The sequence below is a fragment of the Aquarana catesbeiana genome, linkage group LG11, assembly GCF_042186555.1.
Source record: "Aquarana catesbeiana isolate 2022-GZ linkage group LG11, ASM4218655v1, whole genome shotgun sequence".
NCBI lineage: Eukaryota > Metazoa > Chordata > Amphibia > Anura > Ranidae > Aquarana > Aquarana catesbeiana.
In genome coordinates, this window is record NC_133334.1 from 111,542,809 (window position 1) to 111,563,563 (window position 20,755).

Genomic DNA, 20,755 nt, shown 5'->3' on the forward strand with positions numbered 1-20,755 from the left:
TCTCATTGCTGTCTGGCTGGCCACTGGACAAGCAGCACCATTTTTAAAGCTCCTGAGCCATGGATATTTCAAATGACTTCTAAAAACCATATCAATCCTGGGTACTGCAAAGCTGAAAACACACTACTCTGAACACTCCTGTGCTATTCCCCAAGTCAGTGGCTCTCAACTCCTGTTCTCAGGACCCACTAACAGGCCAGGTTTGCAAGATGACCAAAATACATCACAGGTGTTATCATTTGCTACTCAGTAATTGCAGTATTATAGTCTGCATCTCCCCATGGTAATCCTTAAAATCTGGCCTGTTAGTGGGTCCTGAGGACAGGAGTTGAGAACCACTGCTTTAAGGTAATCGGCCATTAACTGCACACACTCCTTTCTTTGTCCTGCGGTAGCACATGATTCAGTAAGCTGTCAGTTTGTAACCAGAAACAGTCCAACTGCTTCTCTCCGCATTCATCTCCCACAGGCAAGCGCAATTCTATGTATATAGGAGGGGTGTTGGAAGTAATCGTTGAATCGTGATTCAGCCGTGAACAATTCTGCATCGATGCAGAGAATGGCTTGCGATTCAACAATTGACATCATCCCGGCCACCCCATCTCTCCTAGGTCAGCCTGCCAGTGTACGCTAAATTAAAAAAAAAAAAATGTATCACTGCCAGCCACTTCTCATAGATCCTTCCTACATGGTGTCATTGTAAACCGAAGCATTAAATACCTTATTAGCTCCATTCTTTCTGGCCGCTCTCCTCCTCAGGGGGGCTGTGCAATGTAAAAGGGGCTACGCAATATAAAGGGGGCTGTATAATGAAAGGGGTTGTGTAAAGTGCACAAGGGGGGCTGCTTAATGTGAAGGGGGGCTGTGGAATGTAAAGGGGGGGTGGTTTAATATGCAGGGGGCTGTGGAATGTAAAGGGGGGCTGTGGAATGTAAAGGGGGGCTGTGGAATGTAAAGGGGGCCATTTAATAAGCAGTGGAGGGGCTGCGTAATGTAAAGGGGGGCTGTTTAATATGCAGGGGGGCTGTGAAATGTAAAGGGGGGTGGACTGTGGAATGTAAAGGGGGGGGGACTGTGGAATGTAAAGGGGGGGGGCTGTGCTATTTAGTATTTACTGTTCTAAATAAATACTGTTATAATAAAAGATAAAAAAATGGAGTTATTCTGACTGCTTGAATTTCTTGATGAAAACCATAGGCAGTAATCGTTATGCATCGTGGAATCGAATCGTTGACAGGCTAATCGTAATTGAATCAAATTGTGAGACCAGTGAAGATGTGCACCTCTAATATATAGTTATTTTAGATATCAAACATGTTATGCTTGCAAGGTAACCAAAGGATTTTAAAAAAATGACGCCTTACCTCAAGGCTTCCCCAGTCTTCATCATCCCATCGATCCAAAGTATTATCATCAACCTCATTGTCCTCTTCTTCAGGCTCAGAATGAGAAGCTAAGGATGAGGCAGCAAGAGGCACTGATGCAGGAACGGCATCTAAACCAATACATAGCATATAACACAATGTAAAAATTGGATTTTTGTACTCACGTGTAAAATCAGTGTCCCGTCATGTAGTCCAAGAAATTGAACAGGCTATAAATCATGACTACCTGGGTTATGGGCCACCTATAGGTGAATGGACACTGGAAAAGAGAGACAGGAAGTCCTCCCCTATATAACCCCTCCCATACAGGAAGTACCTCAGGTTTATAGCAAGCACTGAATCCCAAAAAGAGGGGTGGGACCTCTGTGATCTGTGATTTAGTCAAAGAAATGGATTTTATAGAGAACAAAAATCCAATTTTCTTTTTCATGCATCACAGGACACAGAGGACGCTATAAAGCAGGGGTGCTCAACCTTCTGAAGAGCGAGGGACACTTAAGTCTTTTGGTAACCGGCCTCAATCAACTATGGGGTTTTACCGCCCCCCCAAACGGCTAATGTAAATGAGCTCTTACTGAGCCCCGAATAAGACTGCTTTTACACGGATCTGCTGCGGTTTACCCATACCTTCTATTACGCCTTGCGGGTGTGGTGCACTTTCTGAAAGCGCTCCAAAACTGCTGCAGTCAGGAATTTTGGTGCACTTTCAGAAAGCGCACAAAAAACACAGCTACTATGCCCATTGTAAAAGCACAGCGCGTGTGATTTTTTTTTTTTAATACACTGATCTTTTCCTCTTCCAGCTTTTGCGGACATCGCTCTCCAGGTTGCTAAAAAGGTCCCAGGCACTTGGTATCGCTCTGCCTGGGACAGGAGCCAGTGATATAGAGGGAGCATCTGCTTATGTGGCTCCTGCTCCCTCTGCAGCCACCTTCTTCCTCCTCTGCCAGAATCGGCTCCATGCACTATGGTGTTCTGGGATGGCGGGTCGGCACCTGCGAATTGTGATCTGGGCTTGCTGACCCCGCCATCCCAGAGCATGAGAATGTGCTTCCCTGGATTGCAACAGCGGGCCACAGGTTGAGCACCCCTGCTATAAAGCATGACTACCTGGGATGTCCCAAAGCAATGCACATGAGGGGAGGGAAACACAGAAGCCACCGTCAAGCCCAAGGAATCTACTCCACAGCCCGCATTACAAAAGCCAAAAGCAGCATTCCCCTTCATCCACATGGTAAAACCTTGTAAAAGGTATTGAAGACCAGATTGCGGCCTTGCAAACCTGACCACTGATGCCTGATGATGGATAGCCCAACAGGCCCCCCACACTCCTAGTAGACTGAGCATTTACTTGAAAAGACCAAGTCTTACCCATCAAGCTATAGGCTTCGCCAATAAGCTGACAGATCCACCAAGGTCCCTCTGGAAGGATGAATAATGAATGAATACAACTGCCTGATTGCTGTGGACATCTTCAAATAAACCTTAACAGCCCCTACCACCTCCAATGTGTGCAGGGCTCTCCCTCCCGGGGACTAAGGACTGGAAAAAGAATGAAGGTAAGACAATGTCTTCATTAAATAAATACTTAAAACCGCCTGCGGCAAGACGGGTGAGGACACAGTACTACCTTGTTATGGTGGAGAATTAAAAATGGCTCCTTACAGGAAAATGGCTGCCAATTCTGACACTCTCCTTGCCAAAGTGATTTTCACCATAAAAACAACCTTTTGAGTCAATAGGGCTAATGGAATCTCACAAATTGGCTCAAAAGATGTTTTTAACAAAATGGGCAAGACCAAATTCAAGTTCCACGTAAACTGGGTAGATTTAATAGGTGGAATCATATGGGTCACCCCCAGAACAAAAGTGCATATCAATGAGTGAGCAGAAGTTGGTCTTTGGGGGAAAACAAAAAAACACAACCTGCCAGGGCTTATAAATGGCCTTTAAAGCAGCGTTCCACCTATTTAAAAGTCAGCATCTACAAAAAGTGGAGCTGCTGACTTTTAATAAACAGACACTCACCTGTCCCATGGTTCAGCAATGCAGCCGCCCGAAGCCTCGCTCCTCTCCAAGCACAGCGCCAGCATCGCAAGTGTGGGCTCTCAGCTGTGACAGCTTGCAGCTTTCACAGTCGGGCATGCACTGCGAATGCGTGAGTCACACTGCGCTGTCTTGACTGGCCGGGCAATATTCTGGGACCTGTGACATGTCCCAGAAGATTGCAGGGAGGGAGGGGGAGAGGTGAACTTACCTTCTGCGCTGCTGCGCCTGGAGAGGAAGTGGGAGCTGGGTGCCTGTCAAAACCAGGTACCCGCTCCCCCCCCCCCCAAAAAATGTCAGGGGGTCACGAGTACTCCATTTTCGGGTGGAACTCCACTTTAATGGTACTCAAGGCCAAATTCAATTCCACTTCCGATTAAAGAAATGTCAAAATGAGACCAATCATGTATTTACAGGGATGAAACTTCCTGGCTTCCCAGAAAACATAAGACCTCCAAGTCCTAGGATATATCTTTCTAGAGGAAGGCTTTCTGGCCTTCAGTAATGTAGGCATGACTGCATCAAATACTCATCAAATATTCAGCACCTGGGTTTCGATAGCCAAGTCGTTAAACCTAGCGACTGTAAAGGGGGATGCAATACTGGACCCTGAGACAGAAGGTCTGGCCGACCTGGAAGTACCCATGGGTCGTCCACCACCAAAGTTCACAATGACCACATACTATGCCCTCCGGTACCAAGCTGACGTAACTAAAATTACCAGCAGTTTATCCTCCCGGATCCTGTGTAACAGACACAGAAGCAGCAGAGTCCCTCGTTCTGGAGACTAACCTATCCAGCATTGTATTGAACCTGGACACTAGAAGATCCTCATCTGGTGTGTACCAGCACCTGCCAATTCTCCACACTTGGGATTTGCACCGCTGCTAGAGCTGGAACATGAAAGTCTGCCCAAGTCAGAATACGATCTACCACGATATAGTTTGATTGAACTCTGACTGGAAGCCCCCCGCAGCTGCTCAAAGTGTACTGGGGCCTAGGGACATTTAGCAGACCAATGTCTAAACTCTTCTGTTCCACTTCAGCAGGATATTTCTCTGCAATGGTTTGGAATAGAACTGTGCGTATGAAACTGCCTTGAATGTGGCAACCATCTTCCACAGCAGTCTCATACAAAGACAAATCAAAAGGAGACTTGTGACTTCTCAGTACGGTGTCAGCGTTTTTTTTAATTTGTTATTATTTTTACAAATTTAACCTTTAAATACATTTATTACAATTCTTTTTTTATTATTATTACTTTTTTTTATTAGCCCTGTTGGGGGGTGGCTTTGGTGAGATATCAGGGGTCTAAACAGACCCCTGACATCCCCCCTTAGAGACAGGGAAAGGGACCAAGGACACAGGATTCCCCAGTCCCTTTTTTTCAGCAGCCTCAGCTGCACTGAAGATGAATGGACAGGAGACAGCAACTCCTGTTCAGTCATAAACGGAAGCATCGTAAACACCGTTTACGATGCTCAGTTATAAATGGACAGTCAGTGATCACTGACTGTTCCTTCATAAAAGGAAGAAATGACATATTTACCGGCTCCTTCCTCCGCTCTCCATCCTGACAGATCTGGGATGAGGGGGGGACCGGAGGAGGACACGGAGTAACCGGGGGGGAACTGGAGGACCCGGAAGAGGACACTGGAAGCCGGGGGAGGACCCGGGGGACAGTCAGGGGTGATCGGTGCTGCGATGGGGGCAGTTATAAGCACCAATCTCCCTGTTTAGCTTTCAATAATTACTCGTGCAAATGCTCGGTATCGGTGCAACCCTAGTTCCAACATGGATTTCTTCAGATAAGGAATCCAGCCCAGACCTTCCTGCGTCCGCATTGTGAGAGACATTTTGCTTTAACTGATAGTTTGATCGTTCTCTGAGCAACAGGTCGTCTAGATACTCCAGGATTCAGACTCCTTGAACCCTTAACAACCTCAGCACGGGGTCTAACAATTTTGTGAATACCTGAGGAGCTGTGGCCACCCCAACAAGCAAACTAAATGTGGCGGTCCTCCACTGCAAACTGTAAGAATCTTTGATGCACTGGGAAAATTGGAACATGGAGATATGCATCCCTTATATCCACTGATGCAAAAAAAAAAAAAAGCCTCCCTGCTGGAGCAAGACTAATACTGAACAAACTGACTCCATACGAAATGTCCAAATCTTAAGAAACTGATTTAGACCTTTGAGGTTCAAAATAGGCCACAAATACCTGTTTGGCTTATGGACCGTGAAGAGATTGGAGTAAAAGACGAAGAATCATTCGGTCACTGGAACCAACCTGATCACCCCCTGAGCTAGCAGATGATCTGAAGCCTGAAAACAACAATGCCCTTTTCCGCTGATCTACAAGTAGATTTGATTTTATTTGAGTTCATAAATCGTGTAGGAGGAAATGTCCAAAATTCCAACCTGTACCCATCAGAGATTGTGGAAAGGGCCCAATTGTCCTTTTCTGCCAGGCCTGTGAAAAAGCCAGAATGAGTGGATGTAGCACAAATTTTTCCTCTACTGGATAAAGTTCAGAAAACCTTTTTTGGCAGCACAACATCCTATCTGGGTGATCCCATTCAGCTACATCTCTATGAGAGATTGCTAAGGAAAAGCTTGTGAACTCTGAGGAGAGTGTAAAGACGCCAAAGGGGAATATTGATTGACGAGGATTCAGCAGGAGGCAACCTGAAATCAGACCAAGCCATCTCAGAGAGGGACTGCACGAACACCCTCTGAGTATGAGCAACAGAGTCCTCCAAAGCAAAATCCCCCATCTGACCCTCTTCAAGTTCTACCCTGGCCACCTCCTCATCAATATCCACCCACAACCTAAGGAGGATCTGGTGAAGGGGAATGCTCCTGCTTTTTACCGCCTTGTCCCACAGAGACAAGCATGCCCGCAATTTTTCCTTCCAGGTCAGCCAAAGCAGCAGCCAAGTCGCCCTTAGTGACATAAGCTAAAGTTGGTGCTTCTGCAGTGGCTACAATGCTAGACATAGTGGCTTAGGCACACCTGTCACATCTGGTCTCTTGGGAGACAAACTCAGCGGGGCTAAGGTCAGCAAACTCAGGGCCCAACAGTGGCACACCTGCACCCTTCCTAGCTGTGCTACCCCCTCCTCGTTATCTGGAAGACATCCGAAGCTTGCTGAAGGATAATAGGGGTTTGTGCCCGCCCTGCAACCCCACTCACCTGAGAGAATACACGTGTACCACATACAGCAATGAATAGACAAACCCCCTGGGGGACCCCCCAGCTGCCAGTACCTTTTCCCAGTGGAGTACGCACATGCCCCACAGAAAAAACAGGTAGCCTGCTCTGTGCCCCCCCTAGCTGCCTGACCACAGCCGAAGCCGCCAGAGGAAAGCCTGGGAGGACGCTGGCCTTAATCCTTTAGTAAGATAGCTGCTGACTCCACCCCATGACATATTTCTGCTTCCACACAAGTGCGCACGCGCCTGCCTTGACTACTGCTGTACACTTGAATACAGAAAGAACACCAAAGTAGCAGTACAGGGGAACAACAGACCTGACCACCACTGCCCATAGAACATAAAGCTTGGAAAGACACTTTAGACCGCTTAACCCATGATCCCCTCAAAGAGCCCTGACACTGCAGGGACACTCACCATGTCTCCTTGCAGGATGCTATACATAGATAAGGTTCCAACCTTCACCCATCGCCGTGGGCACAACTGACCCTCAGGGATTCTATCTCCCTTTCCTTTGGGGTCCAATGCCCAGGACCAGTACAGCAGCCTACCGGAAACACCCTGGTCAGTAAAAACAGCGCAGGGTTTCATATATATATATATATATATATATATATATATATATATATATATATATATATATATATATATATATATGTAGTAGCAAAGCCCAGGAACCATCCATCTTTGTTCCCCAGCTATAGGAATGGATCCAATTGTCCAATCCAGTTGTACTTCAGTGAGCGTCACCTTTAAGACACTGATGAAAAAACTGAGGTACTTCCTGTATGGGAGGGGTTATATAGGGGAGGACTTCCAGTCTGTTTTTTCTGCCAGTGTCCATTCGCCTATAGGTGGTGCATAATCAAGGTAGTCATGATTTATTGTCTGCTCTGTGTCCCGTGATGTATGCCAAGAAATGGATTTTACAGGCAAGTTCAAAAATTGTATTTTTACATTGTGTTATATAGATTATATGTTATACGAAAAAGAAAATTCTTCAGTCCTGCTACTGCAGCTCAAACACTAACCAAAGGTAATCTGTTAAAGTTTTCTGTATAAAAAATACATGGGATTTCTTAAAATACAATGCAGTATCTGCCCTGTGGGGGGGGGGGGGGGGTATAGAGTGCTGTTACAAAGTAGTCTACATAGAGCTTGTGCACTTGAGGGGGAAGAATTTCTCATTCTTCCACCTCATCTCATACAGAGGCTGCTGAAATCACAGTATGTGAAAGTGGCTCTCCTGACACTTACAGGAACAGTCAGTGCATGCCCATACTACCTAGTAAACATAGTGGAGCGAGGGTGTTTTCTACCCTATGTAGTAAAGATGCAGTAAAAAGACCTTATAAAATGTTCTACATTGCTGCACAAGGTATTCTAAGGAAAAGTGTGTTTTGACATGACCAGCGTCTACAGGTGATGTAATAAAAAGGTTTACTTTACTGATTTATAAATAAGAGAAGTCTCCAGTGGTATTTAAAAGAGTAAACTTTAACATGAATGTGAACTGATAAACCAACGCACCAAAAATCACTTCTGCACAAGATTTGGTAAGTGCAGTGCACTGCAACAGTAGTGCATTACAGTATGTTGCAGTGCACTAGGTAGATGCACTGTGGTACTATTCGTAATGAATGGCATCTCAGAGCTCAAACCCTTTACGCTGGTGGTCAAAAAAAGTGAATGCGAGGAGATCTTTTATATATGTCAGTCACAGAGCATGGTTTGAACTTGATGTCTGAACCCCAGCAGCTCTATCTCAAAGTAAATATAAAAAATTTTATCAGGGCACAAATAGCCTGTTTTTGCAATGACAAATACATTGTCGTGATAAAGGAGTGTCATCTTCCCTAATTATGCTGTAACAGACAATAATCCACTCTGTGTGCAAAGACTAAACAGTCTGTGTGTGCCTTGGAGCTGCATAGGACACTCACCTGGCTTGCTGGCTCCTGCTGGTGCTGTAGCTGGGGATACTGATGGCCCTGGTGCTGCTGCCTGTGCAGGAGCCACATCCTGTCCTCCTGCTGCACTGGTCCGGATAAATTTGGAGGTCAAGGAGGAGACTCCGGTGACAGCCCAACCAGCCCAGCCACCTACAACACCTGGGCTCGTTGATGCTGCATGTACATCTTTTTCTGTGAAAAGAGCCAGATACATATAAAATGCATAATACATAAACATCCACTTAGAGGGAAAAACATCTAAAATTGCTAATTATTCCTTTCCATTACCATTTACAACAAACCCATCTTTCACTTACCAAGCTCTGCTAACTGTGCTGGATCCTCAGACAAAGACTCCAGTTTATCCAAAAAGCTGCGTATTGCTTTGAAGGCCTGGAGGATGAATAAAGAAATATGACACGGCAACAGAGAATGATATCCATCTTCATCGGTGCTTTGTCACAGTGGGTATTAAAAAAAACGCAATTTCTTTCATTTCTCTCACCTGATCTCTGACACTCTTTTCTGGATCCATTGTGACACCACAAAGGCCTGGTAGGATCTTACCAGCACAGTCATTCATTGAGTAAAAGTTGTGTGTAGCAGCAAAACCAAGAACGCCAGCAGCACGCGATGGGGAAAAGGGATCTTTTGTAGCTCTACTAAATGCCGATATCAGGACCCTCTGCCGTGTCTGTGAGGAAAATGTGACCTTAGTATGTCATTTGTATAATTGTATAAAGAGTCAACAATGCATTGCAGGTTGTATTTTGAAGATATTCCATCTTCTTTCTTATAGTCAGCAGGTGTGCACTGATCAGATTCCAGTACCTGGCTATTAAAGCGGAGTTCCAAGTGGAACCTCCACTTATCTGCTTCCTTCCCCCCTCCGGTGCCACATTTGACATGATTTTGACAGGTACCCTTCCCCACTTCCGGGAGACTGCGCCGCAGCGCAGAAAGGCTTCACTGCTGGTTTCCTTTAGCACAAATGGCAGCGGCAGCATCCGAGAGCCAATCCGAAAATCGCCTGGGGTGCCCACATCGCGGGAACCCTGGACAGGTAAGTGTCCTAATATTAAAAGTCAGCATCTACAGTATGTAGGAGCGAAGCTCTTTAAAGTCTTGTAATCTTTAGTAAGAAAACCTGACAGCCATTTTAAGCTTTTAGCAGAGAGGAGGCTTTTCAGACTAATAATCAGTAATAGCTGGATTCTTGCGATACCTGCCTTAAGCAAATGCTTTGTTTCAAATGTTTAAATGGCTGCCAGATTCCCCTTTAGGCTGCCCATACATAAAGCTGAAGATTCAGCTGACTGAAGTGACTGGTGGATGAACATACTGTACATATATTGGACTTTATATTATAAAGGTTTTCATACAAAAAAATTCACACAATTCCAGAGAAGGGCAGCAAAATTAATAAAGGGACTGGAGGACCTTAGTTATGAGTGAAGGTTGTGAGCACTGAACTTGTTCTCTCTGGAGAAGAGACGCTTGAGAAGGGATGAGATTTCAATGTACAGATACCAGTTGACCCCCCACAATAGGGATAAAGCTTTTCCACGAAAGGGAATTTAACCACTTAAGTCCAGGGCACTTACACCCCCTTCCTGCCCCAGCCATTTTTCAGCTTTCAGCGCTGTCGCATTTTGAATGACAATTGCGTGGTCGTGCTACACTGTACCCAAACACATTTTTTATAATTTTCTTCACGCAAACAGAGATTTCTTTTGGTGGTATTTAATCACTGCTGGGTTTTTTATTTTTTACAAAAAAAAAAATTGACAAAAAAATGTTTTTTACTTTTTTTCTGTCAGTAAATTTTGGACCCACGTAATTTTTCACCTTCGCTGATGTGCGCTGATGAGGCGGCACTGATAGGCTGAACTGGTGGGCATTGATGAGATGGCACTTTTGGGCACTGATGAGGCGGCCCTGATGGGGAAGCACTAATATGCCGCACTTATGGGCACTGATAGGCGGCACTGGTGGGCATTGATATGTGGCACGGATAGGCGGTACTGATGGGTGGCACTGATTGGCATTACTGATGGGCATTGACAGCAGTGATGGGCGGCACTGATTGCCAGCACTGACTGGCATCGCTAAAGGGGGACTGATTGGTGGCACTTGTGGGCAGTGGTGGACACTGATTGCTGCCACTGATGGGCACCGATAGCTGGCATTGGTGGGCGCTGATTTGTGACACTATTTTACAATATTGTAATCAGGGCACTGATGATCAGTGCCCCGATTACATTCTTAGCTGTCCCCTGTGAGGAGATGCCGCTGATCGGCTCTCCTCTCCTCACACTCTGTCAGTGTGAGGCGAGGAGTGGCGATTACCGGCACTTCCTTGTTTACATGTGACCACAGCCGATGACATGGTTAAAGAGCCGCAGACGTGGCTCTTTCCAGAGAACTAGGCCGCGCCGTGTCCTAGCAACACGGCGCGGGGGCAGCCGTTCTGGGTCACTGTTATATGACGTCATCCCAGAACAAGAGCCGCACCGCCCCGCCGTCATTTGATGGTGGGCGGGCAGCAAACAGTTAAGACACATGGTCATTCACTAAAATTAGAAGCAAAGCGGTGTAACCTTAAACTGCGTAGAGGGATCTTTACTGTAAGAGCGGTTAGGATGTGAATTCCCTTCCACAGGCAGTGGTCTCAGCGGGGAGCATCGATAGTTTAAAAAACTATTAGATAAGCACCTGAAAGACCACAACATACAGGGATATACAATGTAATACTGACATATAATGACACACATAGGTTGAACTTGGTGGACTTGTGTCTTTTTTCAACCTTACTATAACAATTCTCACTTAGGAGCCACACGTTTATTCAGTATAAATTGTGTTAAACTTGGGTGAAAGTTGTGTGAATTTACAATTAAACCCCATTATGTCGGCAGTAGTAACTTGATCTAGAAATCCATGAACAAAACCTTAAAATGTATGAAATAAAAATACATACAGTAGAATAGGAAAAATTTTACTTACAGTGGGATTGAGGTAGGAAGCAATCTTGCCTAAACACACAGTTGTGTTGCATCGGATTGGCCCCTGATCATCCCGCGCCTGAAGCCGAGCAAAATGCTTCATCAACTCTACATTTAAATTGTTTTCATTTAATTTGGGAGCCAGAAGCAACATGGACTAAATAAAAGGGAAAAAAAAAAAAAAGGGAATCAGCTCCAATGGATAATGTTACGTTACAACACCGCAAAGATATACAAGACTTCTATAGATTAACCATTTAAGGACCCAGCCTTTTGCTGACAATTGTTGCTTACAAGTAAAAATAATTATTTTCTGCTAGACAATTACTTAGAACCCCAAATTATATTATATATATATATATATATATATATATATATATATATATATATATATATATATATATATATATATATATATATATATATATATATATATATATATATTTTTTTTTATTTTTTTTTTTTTTTTGTAAACACCCTAGAGCAGTGGTGGCGAACCTTTTTGAGCCCAAGTGCCCAAACTGCAACACAAAATCAAAGTATTTTCCATTTTCCAAAGTACAGACCTCAGTGAAGTACACCAAGGTACATTTAAAATTAAAACCATCAAAAAACACTCTCTCTACTCTCTGGCCTAATCCTACTAGAACAAATATGTTTAAAATAACATTTATATAAAGACTGCTTGTGGTATACTGTTAGACAGCATCTATCACCTCAAGCGCAGCCTACATGCCTTGTTTTACCTCAAAGGGAGCCTCCATCTCCTCACACTCAGCCTCCTGTCCCCTGACAGAACTTTTCCCCACCGTCTTTGAGCAGGGTTGCTGCTCTCCTATTAGACATAGTACAGGAGATGGTCAGAGACCGCAGACATAGTACAGGAGATGGTCAGAGACCGCAGACATAGTACAGGAGATGGTCAGAGACCGCAGACATAGTACAGGAGATGGTCAGAGACCGCAGACATAGTACAGGAGATGGTCAGAGACCGCAGACATAGTACAGGAGATGGTCAGAGACCGCAGACATAGTACAGGAGATGGTCAGAGACCGCAGACATAGTACAGGAGATGGTCAGAGACCGCAGACATAGTACAGGAGATGGTCAGAGACCGCAGACATAGTACAGGAGATGGTCAGAGACCGCAGACATAGTACAGGAGATGGTCAGAGACCGCAGACATAGTACAGGAGATGGTCAGAGACCGCAGACATAGTACAGGAGATGGTCAGAGACCGCAGACATAGTACAGGAGATGGTCAGAGACCGCAGACATAGTACAGGAGATGGTCAGAGACCGCAGACATAGTACAGGAGATGGTCAGAGACCGCAGACATAGTACAGGAGATGGTCAGAGACCGCAGACATAGTACAGGAGATGGTCAGAGACCGCAGACATAGTACAGGAGATGGTCAGAGACCGCAGACATAGTACAGGAGATGGTCAGAGACCGCAGACATAGTACAGGAGATGGTCAGAGACCGCAGACATAGTACAGGAGATGGTCAGAGACCGCAGACATAGTACAGGAGATGGTCAGAGACCGCAGACATAGTACAGGAGATGGTCAGAGACCGCAGACATAGTACAGGAGATGGTCAGAGACCGCAGACATAGTACAGGAGATGGTCAGAGACCGCAGACATAGTACAGGAGATGGTCAGAGACCGCAGACATAGTACAGGAGATGGTCAGAGACCGCAGACATAGTACAGGAGATGGTCAGAGACCGCAGACATAGTACAGGAGATGGTCAGAGACCGCAGACATAGTACAGGAGATGGTCAGAGACCGCAGACATAGTACAGGAGATGGTCAGAGACCGCAGACATAGTACAGGAGATGGTCAGAGACCGCAGACATAGTACAGGAGATGGTCAGAGACCGCAGACATAGTACAGGAGATGGTCAGAGACCGCAGACATAGTACAGGAGATGGTCAGAGACCGCAGACATAGTACAGGAGATGGTCAGAGACCGCAGACATAGTACAGGAGATGGTCAGAGACCGCAGACATAGTACAGGAGATGGTCAGAGACCGCAGACATAGTACAGGAGATGGTCAGAGACCGCAGACATAGTACAAGAGTGGGTCAGAGACCGCAGACATAGTACAAGAGTGGGTCAGAGACCGCAGACATAGTACAAGAGTGGGTCAGAGACCGCAGACATAGTACAAGAGTGGATCAGAGACCGCAGACATAGTACAAGAGTGGATCAGAGACCGCAGACATACTGCTTTGCTTGGCACTGCATCAAACAGACCTGCAGCTTCTGCAAATCTGCACTAGTAATGCAGCAGCCCGTGTTTTCCTGAATGAGTTGATGCAATCATTAATATTAACTCACATGCTAAAACACCTAGGCAGGTACCCAGGCCAGCGGCACCTTCTTTCCTTGTTTACTCCTCAGCTCTATGCTTTTTCTCCCACGCTGTGGCGGCCCCTGCACTGACCCCCAGTGAGGTCCCAGTCCCAGGCCAGACCACCCAGTCCCTCCCTCCTGGGACTGTCCCTGGCTATTGCTGAGGTGCCAAGTCCACTCCAGTGACCAGTGAGTCCACACTGTGCATAACAAGTTAACTTATTCTGCTCCACAGTCTCACTCTCAGCAGACACTGACAGACTCAGTCTGCTCCTTGGGCTTGAGGCGAGCTGCCTTGCAGTTGGTTCCTCTGGAGTATGTCCTCCAGTTCTTCTGCCGTGACATGCGCTGCCTGGCACTCCACAGAGAGACTCCCAGCCCCTCCCACAGAGATGACTCCGCACTGCACTGCAGGAGTCAGGACGAGTGGGTGGTGCCGCGCCCCAGCCAGACCTCCAGTGTCACATACAGCCTAGGTAGGAGGCGAGACTGAGCAGTGGTGACGAGCGGAGTCAGACTCATCAATATTATGAGAAAAAAAAAAAAAAGTCAGTGGGGGCCGCGAACATGGCGTCCTGGTGTGCCCACAGAGAGGGCTCTGCGTGCCTGCTGTGGCACGCGCGTGCCATAGATTCGCCATCACTACCCTAGAGAATAAAATGGCAGTCATTCAAATTTTTTATGTTTTTGCAGAGCGGTTTTTCAAGAAAATAATACACTTTCATGAATTAGAAAAAAAACAAAAACATAGTATATACCCCAATTTCTTTGTATAATATGAAAGATGAGGTTACACCAAGTAAATAGACACCTAACATGTCATGCTTTAAAATTGTGCACGCTCATGGAATAGCACCAAACTACAGTACTTAAAAATCTCCATAGGCGATGCTTTAAAAAGGTCTTCAGGATTACCAATTTAGAGTGACAGAGTTGGTCTAGTGCTAGATACCTCACATGTGTGGTGCAAACACCATTTACATATGTAGGTGTGACCTACGTATGTGTTCACTACTGCGCGTGAGCACACGGGGAGCTTTACACTATCTCTTTAAAAAACATTTTATGACTTTTATTGTTAGATCGCAAATAATGTAAACATCCCTTGCGATAACAATACAGCAAGACAGGTCTTCTTTCTGGAGAGATCTGGGGACCCCAAATCTGTCCTCTACCCTTAAAAGCAAAATATCAAAGACCTTAAGAAAAAAAAAAAATCTGAAAGTTGGTGAGGTATATTAGGCAGCAAGTTGTCGTTGTCCCTGAAGAAAAAAAAAAAATGGGCAAGTGTAAAGCCTAGTATACAACAGTAGTTTTTTTTTCATTCAACCGAGCAGGGCTGAACGAAAAAAACCTAACAGCTCTGGAGGAGCCGCTGTACTAACTATCCGATGTTAGTACAGCAACCTCCCCCCGCTGTGAAATTGTGTTCCGACAGGGGGGACTCGGGACTCCCCCCTACTAGAACACTCCGGTCAGTGCTCTCAGCTGGCTTCTGTCCGACTGGCTGCAGCGCGCACGGGTCAAACGCCGGCCGGTTGCCGCCCGACATTCAGCCCGTGTGTACTAGGCTTAAGGATTTGCGTTACTTTGTCAAGGACCAAATTGTAACAGCTAGACGACTGGGTCGGAGCATCTCCAAAACTGTAGCTCTTGTGGGATGTTATCAGTCTGCAGTGGTCAGGACCTACCAAAAATGGCCCAAGGAAGGAAAACCGGTGAACTGGCAATGGGCAACTAAGGCTCATTGATGCAAAAGGGGAACGAAGGCTGGGCCATGTGGTCAGATTTAACAGAAAAGCTACTGTAACCCAAACTGCTGAAAAAGTTAAATGCTGTTCCAAATGACAGGTGTCTAAACACACAGTGTATTGCAGTCTGTTGGGTATGGGGCTGCCTAGCCACAAATCAGAATGAGTTTGCGGTGTTGAATTGGCCTTCAAATTCTCCATATCTCGATCTAATTGAGAACCTCTGAGATGGGCTGGAAAAAAATTGAAGCCATGGAGGCCCCACCTCGCAACTTACAAGGCTTGAAGGATCTGCTACTGACGTCTTGATGCTAGATACCACAACATAACTTCAGAGGTCTAGTGGAGTCCATGCCTCAACAGGTGGTGGGTGTTAATAATGTAATAGATGATTGTCTATAACCGTCTCTTTAAGCCATCTAAAGCTGGTACATTTCTGAAAACTCCACCCTGTGACCCTGGCTACCCCTTTGTCTGCCTGAGAATATGATCCAGCCTAATAACAATGTAAAATGTCCTGACATCAACATGAAAATTTTATGCCAATCTTCTTTGGATGGGAGTTCTTCTTTCAACTCTTCACACTATCACTTGACAGGGGGGAAAAAAAAAATCAAAAGAAAAATTTAGAATTATTCTATTCTTATTAGCTGAATAGTGAACAGACCGATCCACAATTGTGCATAAATGAGCAAAGCAGTAATGTTGAATATAAACATGTTGCTTAAAGCGGTTGTAAACCCCCCTTTATGATTTTTACCTACAGGCAAGCCTATAATAAGGCTTACCTGTAGGTAAAATGAATATCTCCTAAAACTTGCACGGTTTAGGAGATATTCACGGCGCATGCGCTCTGAAGTTCTGGCATATCATGGTGGAACTTCAGAGCTTCTTGGAGGAACAGAGGGCTCCCGCATGCATGCGCAGGAGTGATGTCATCGCAGCTCCGGCGACTCACAGCACCGGAGCTCACGATCCCGAAGAAAGAACGAGAGAAGATGTCTTCCCTCTCAGTGGTGACCGGATGGTTTTTCAACTGCTTTAAATTTACTGTAAGCCTAAAGTAACTGTTTTAAGTAGTGTCTGATTATAGAATATGCAATACAAAGAGCAAATAACATCAACATATTGCCATTACCTTTACTGTCTGTTCCCTGATTGCAGGATTAGTATCCATAAAGCCATGGACCACATGGGGGAAGATCTGTGCATTGACTGTTGGTTCATTTAAGTACTGGATAAAATTCTCCATCTGCCTCAAGCAAAAAAAAAGTAAGAAAAAAGATCAAATGCAATCAGCAACATTACACTATGCCAAGTTGCTTTGTTAATGCCAGTCACCAAGAAACATAAAATATATATATATATATATATATATATATTTAGTTTGGAAAAAAGTGCTAACTTCTCTCCACAGACACGGAGCAAGCACTGTCATAACAGTTTGTGTGGAGTACCTGATTAAATTAGGCCAGCAAGAGCTGGCATTTATCACTATACTGGTGCAGCGCTTTCCCATTTTGTCTGATATCCAATAGTGAACACACTGAAACAACAAACAATAGTGAACCACCAACCCCCCCAACCCCCACCCCCACCGAGTCCTTTATATGCAATAGTCCATGTGTACACTGCTTCCGTAATTACTTGTTTTCCCATGTTATATGTTCTATAATGTTTATATTCTATAAGGTTGTGCTCTCATCCACTGAATATGACCCTACTTCTCAGTATAGGTCAAATAACACTATTTGAATAAGTGTTTCTTCAATACTCCACATCTATCATCTCCTAGGTGTTCAGTATGTCATGTAAAAAGAAAAAAACTATATAGTGCCTTATCCTTATATACTGGATTAGCCTCTTAAAGAAAAAAATAAACAAATAGATTCCACCATGCTCAAATATATCTCAAAATATGTGCCCTCACCTGGTCACTATGGTATTTTCAACTTTAAAGCGGTAGTAAACCGCTGGATTTATTTTTTTTATACCCTGCAAGGTAAAGGCATAATGTGCTAGTATGCATTGCATACTAGCACATTATGTTAAACATACCTTAAAACAAAGCCCTTCCAGCACAGAGATATCAGAGCTGCAGGCGCTCCCACGTTCACATGTCTTGGTTCCGGGTTCTCACATGTCGGCGGGTGCCGCAGTTTACAGCACAGGGCTCTGAAGGAACGGCCTGGGTGGTCGTTCCTTTAGAGCGTATGCGCCAGTAATGTCACTGGCTGCATGTACAGTAATATCTCCTAAACAGTGCACATTAGGCTTACATTTGCTTCAGAATACATATGCCTTTCATATGTTAACTCAAACCGCCGTGGTATGTTGTAAATTCGGCTTTGTGTATCGCCTCAAACAACCTACTCAACTTAGACTGTCCTCCCAGCGTCATCCATTAGGTCCCCCTAGGAATTTAACTCTCAATTATCTCCCTATTTTTTACTAAACTACAAGTCAAATGCACTGCCTGGTGTAAGCTGCCTATTTCAGTCACCGATAGAGCCAACATTATAAAGATGGTGTGGGCACCTCAGCTACTGTACATACTCCATAACTCCCAGCAATGGATTCCCTGTAGATGGTTTGCACGCATTGACACTCTATTTAGAAGTCTTATTTGGAAAAAGAAGATTGCTAGAATCAAACTCTCCATGTTGCAGAACAATAAGGACCAGGGTGGCCTGGCAATGCTTAACATCAGATTCTATTTCCTGGCTTCACAGCTTCAACACCTGGGCGGCTGGGAGGAGGTAGATATGGAGGATTCTATCCAAAGTATGCTATTCTCTAGCACGCAAAGTCTCCCCGCTGTTTTTCAACTTAAGGCCGATTTGCCCCAGTACCCTAAATCTATGCCCACCATACTGTTACTGACAAATCTATGGGCCCTTATCAAACACAGTGTGGGTATGACGGGCTTCATGGTACATACTCCATTTTGGCGTAACCCTCGCTACATGGAACTACATAAACTAGAGGGGTTTCAGTCCTGGGAGGCCAAGGGTATTCGCTACAATTCCCAACTCTTTAATCAGACCATTTTTAAATCCTTCATGGACTTACAGGAGGAGTTTGGGCTGCCAAAACAACATTTTTATAGATATCTCCAACTTCGGCATGCCTTACAATCACAGGTACAACAGTCCAGGTTAGAACTCATTGACCATGCTTTAACTGACATACTCACCACACAAAATAAAAGGTGCATGATTTCACAGATATATAGTACTCTCTCCTCAAGGACACGGGATGCAGCTAGACTACTGTGTAGACAGAGGTGGGAACAAGACCTGGGCGAGATTGGGGGTGAGGACTTGGAATTATGTTTGCAGTCTATGCCAGCCATCTCAGTCTCACCCTTGTACAGCCTCTCTCAGCTATTCATCTTGCACAGAACTTACCATACTTCGGTGATGCTTCACAGATGGGGTGGGACAGAGTCCCCTCTGTGTGCCAAATGTGAGGGGGCTAACAGGGACCTCATACATTTGCTGTGGCGCTGCCCCAAACTCTTCAGACATTGGAAAGCTGTAACCGATATTATATCTTCTGTTTATAAAACCACTGTTCCATTACATCCAGTTACTTGTTTACTAGGCGCGGTTGATGAGGAATTTTTTACCCCTCCAATTAAATGTGGCAGTTTTGAGATTACTGTATATTGCCCGCAAGCAGATCGCTCGTTTATGGCCATCACCGCATAGTCCAACAATGAAACAGTGGATTGAGCAGGTAAATACCATTCTTAAAAGAAAAGCTAAGCTATCAACACAGAAACGCTGCTAATAAGTTTTATAAAATATGGCAACCTCGGCTAGACACCCCAGGCTTAGCAGCCTCCCAACTAGTCCTCAATCGACTTCTTCAAATGTAACCTCTTAGCTCCTCAAAACCATTGCTAATTAATCTCACCATAGCACAACAATTTATAGGCTTTGGGTTTGATCGCGGAATTAAAGTTCAATCTAAGTGTCCCCTCTATCACTGGCCGGCTAACGGAGATAACTGATGTAATCCCTTGGGTCTTTGTTATGATAGAATTTCCAGTTTGTTTACCTTCCAATTGGAAGGTAGTTAGTTCATCTACAGTACCTTTGCTTATTTGACTATGATTGTGTCCACTAATCTGTTGTCCGCTCATCATTAGAGTGTACGGTGATAAAATCTGGGAAGGGGTACGTCTGTCATAAGTATTCTCTGCTGTGACTGGAAATGACATATCTTAGCTTTACGTACCCTGAACCGTTTCATGTATAATATACTTTTTTAATGTATACGCTGATGATATTTTCTTGTGTGCTATTTTTTTTGTGCATCTAACTTTGTGACACAATAAAAGCTTTTTTCTGATTTAAAAAAAAAAAAAGTTGAAAATACCATAGTGACCAGGTGAGGGCACATCTGGTGAAGGTGGCACATATTTTGAGATATATTTGAGCATTCATCAGAAGAGAACATAACCTTAGGATATATAACACAGGAGGGACTATTGCAAGGATTCTGGAGGTTTGTTTTTTTTTTTGGTGCTTCACTATTAATTATTTCAGTGTGTTCACTTTTGGATATAAGACAAAACTGGGGAAAAAGCGCTGCATCAATATAGTGATTGGCATTGTTACACATACGGATGGTAGTGTGTAAGGGTTCTGGCAGCTGTTTATTAGAGTAAGAATACATAGCAGCTCACAGGATATATATATGATAAGAGCTGGTATTTACCTGCTGCAGGAGTCGTATCCTCATGGCCCTATCCGTGGAGGAGAACATTTTAACAATGATAGGAATGATTTTTTGTTGATATTCATCTGCATTCAAAAACTTTCCAATCTGTAAGAGGAGGATGATAATAAGATACACAGTATCACACTTCCACATATTTAGATTTCCAGGCATTGTTTAAGGTAAACTTACAGTGGATTTCCAAGATTACAATAAGAGGGCTAGAAAAGCTTTATCCCAAAGTCAAAGTAGGAATAAATTCACGCCATAAGTCCCAAATTTTACCAAATTTAAGGAG

At 44.6% G+C, this 20,755-nt stretch overlaps 1 protein-coding gene across 5 annotated transcripts in view; it reads right to left on the reverse strand.

Annotated features, from left to right (window-relative positions):
• The window catches only part of SCYL1 (SCY1 like pseudokinase 1), a 120,165-nt gene that overhangs the window by 28,827 nt on the left and 70,583 nt on the right, over window positions 1-20,755 (reverse strand). For 3 of the 5 annotated variants that reach the window (XM_073604893.1, XM_073604891.1, XM_073604889.1), the window contains 7 exons: window positions 20,458-20,565; window positions 16,868-16,981; window positions 11,609-11,764; window positions 9,108-9,296; window positions 8,920-8,995; window positions 8,594-8,794; window positions 1,365-1,495 (listed from right to left, as the gene is read on the reverse strand). In XM_073604893.1, the coding sequence (XP_073460994.1) occupies window positions 1,365-1,495; window positions 8,594-8,794; window positions 8,920-8,995; window positions 9,108-9,296; window positions 11,609-11,764; window positions 16,868-16,981; window positions 20,458-20,565 (975 nt within the window). The remainder of the gene's footprint in view (window positions 1-1,364; window positions 1,496-8,593; window positions 8,795-8,919; window positions 8,996-9,107; window positions 9,297-11,608; window positions 11,765-16,867; window positions 16,982-20,457; window positions 20,566-20,755) is intronic. The other 2 variants (XM_073604890.1, XM_073604892.1) reach the window with 1 other exon arrangement.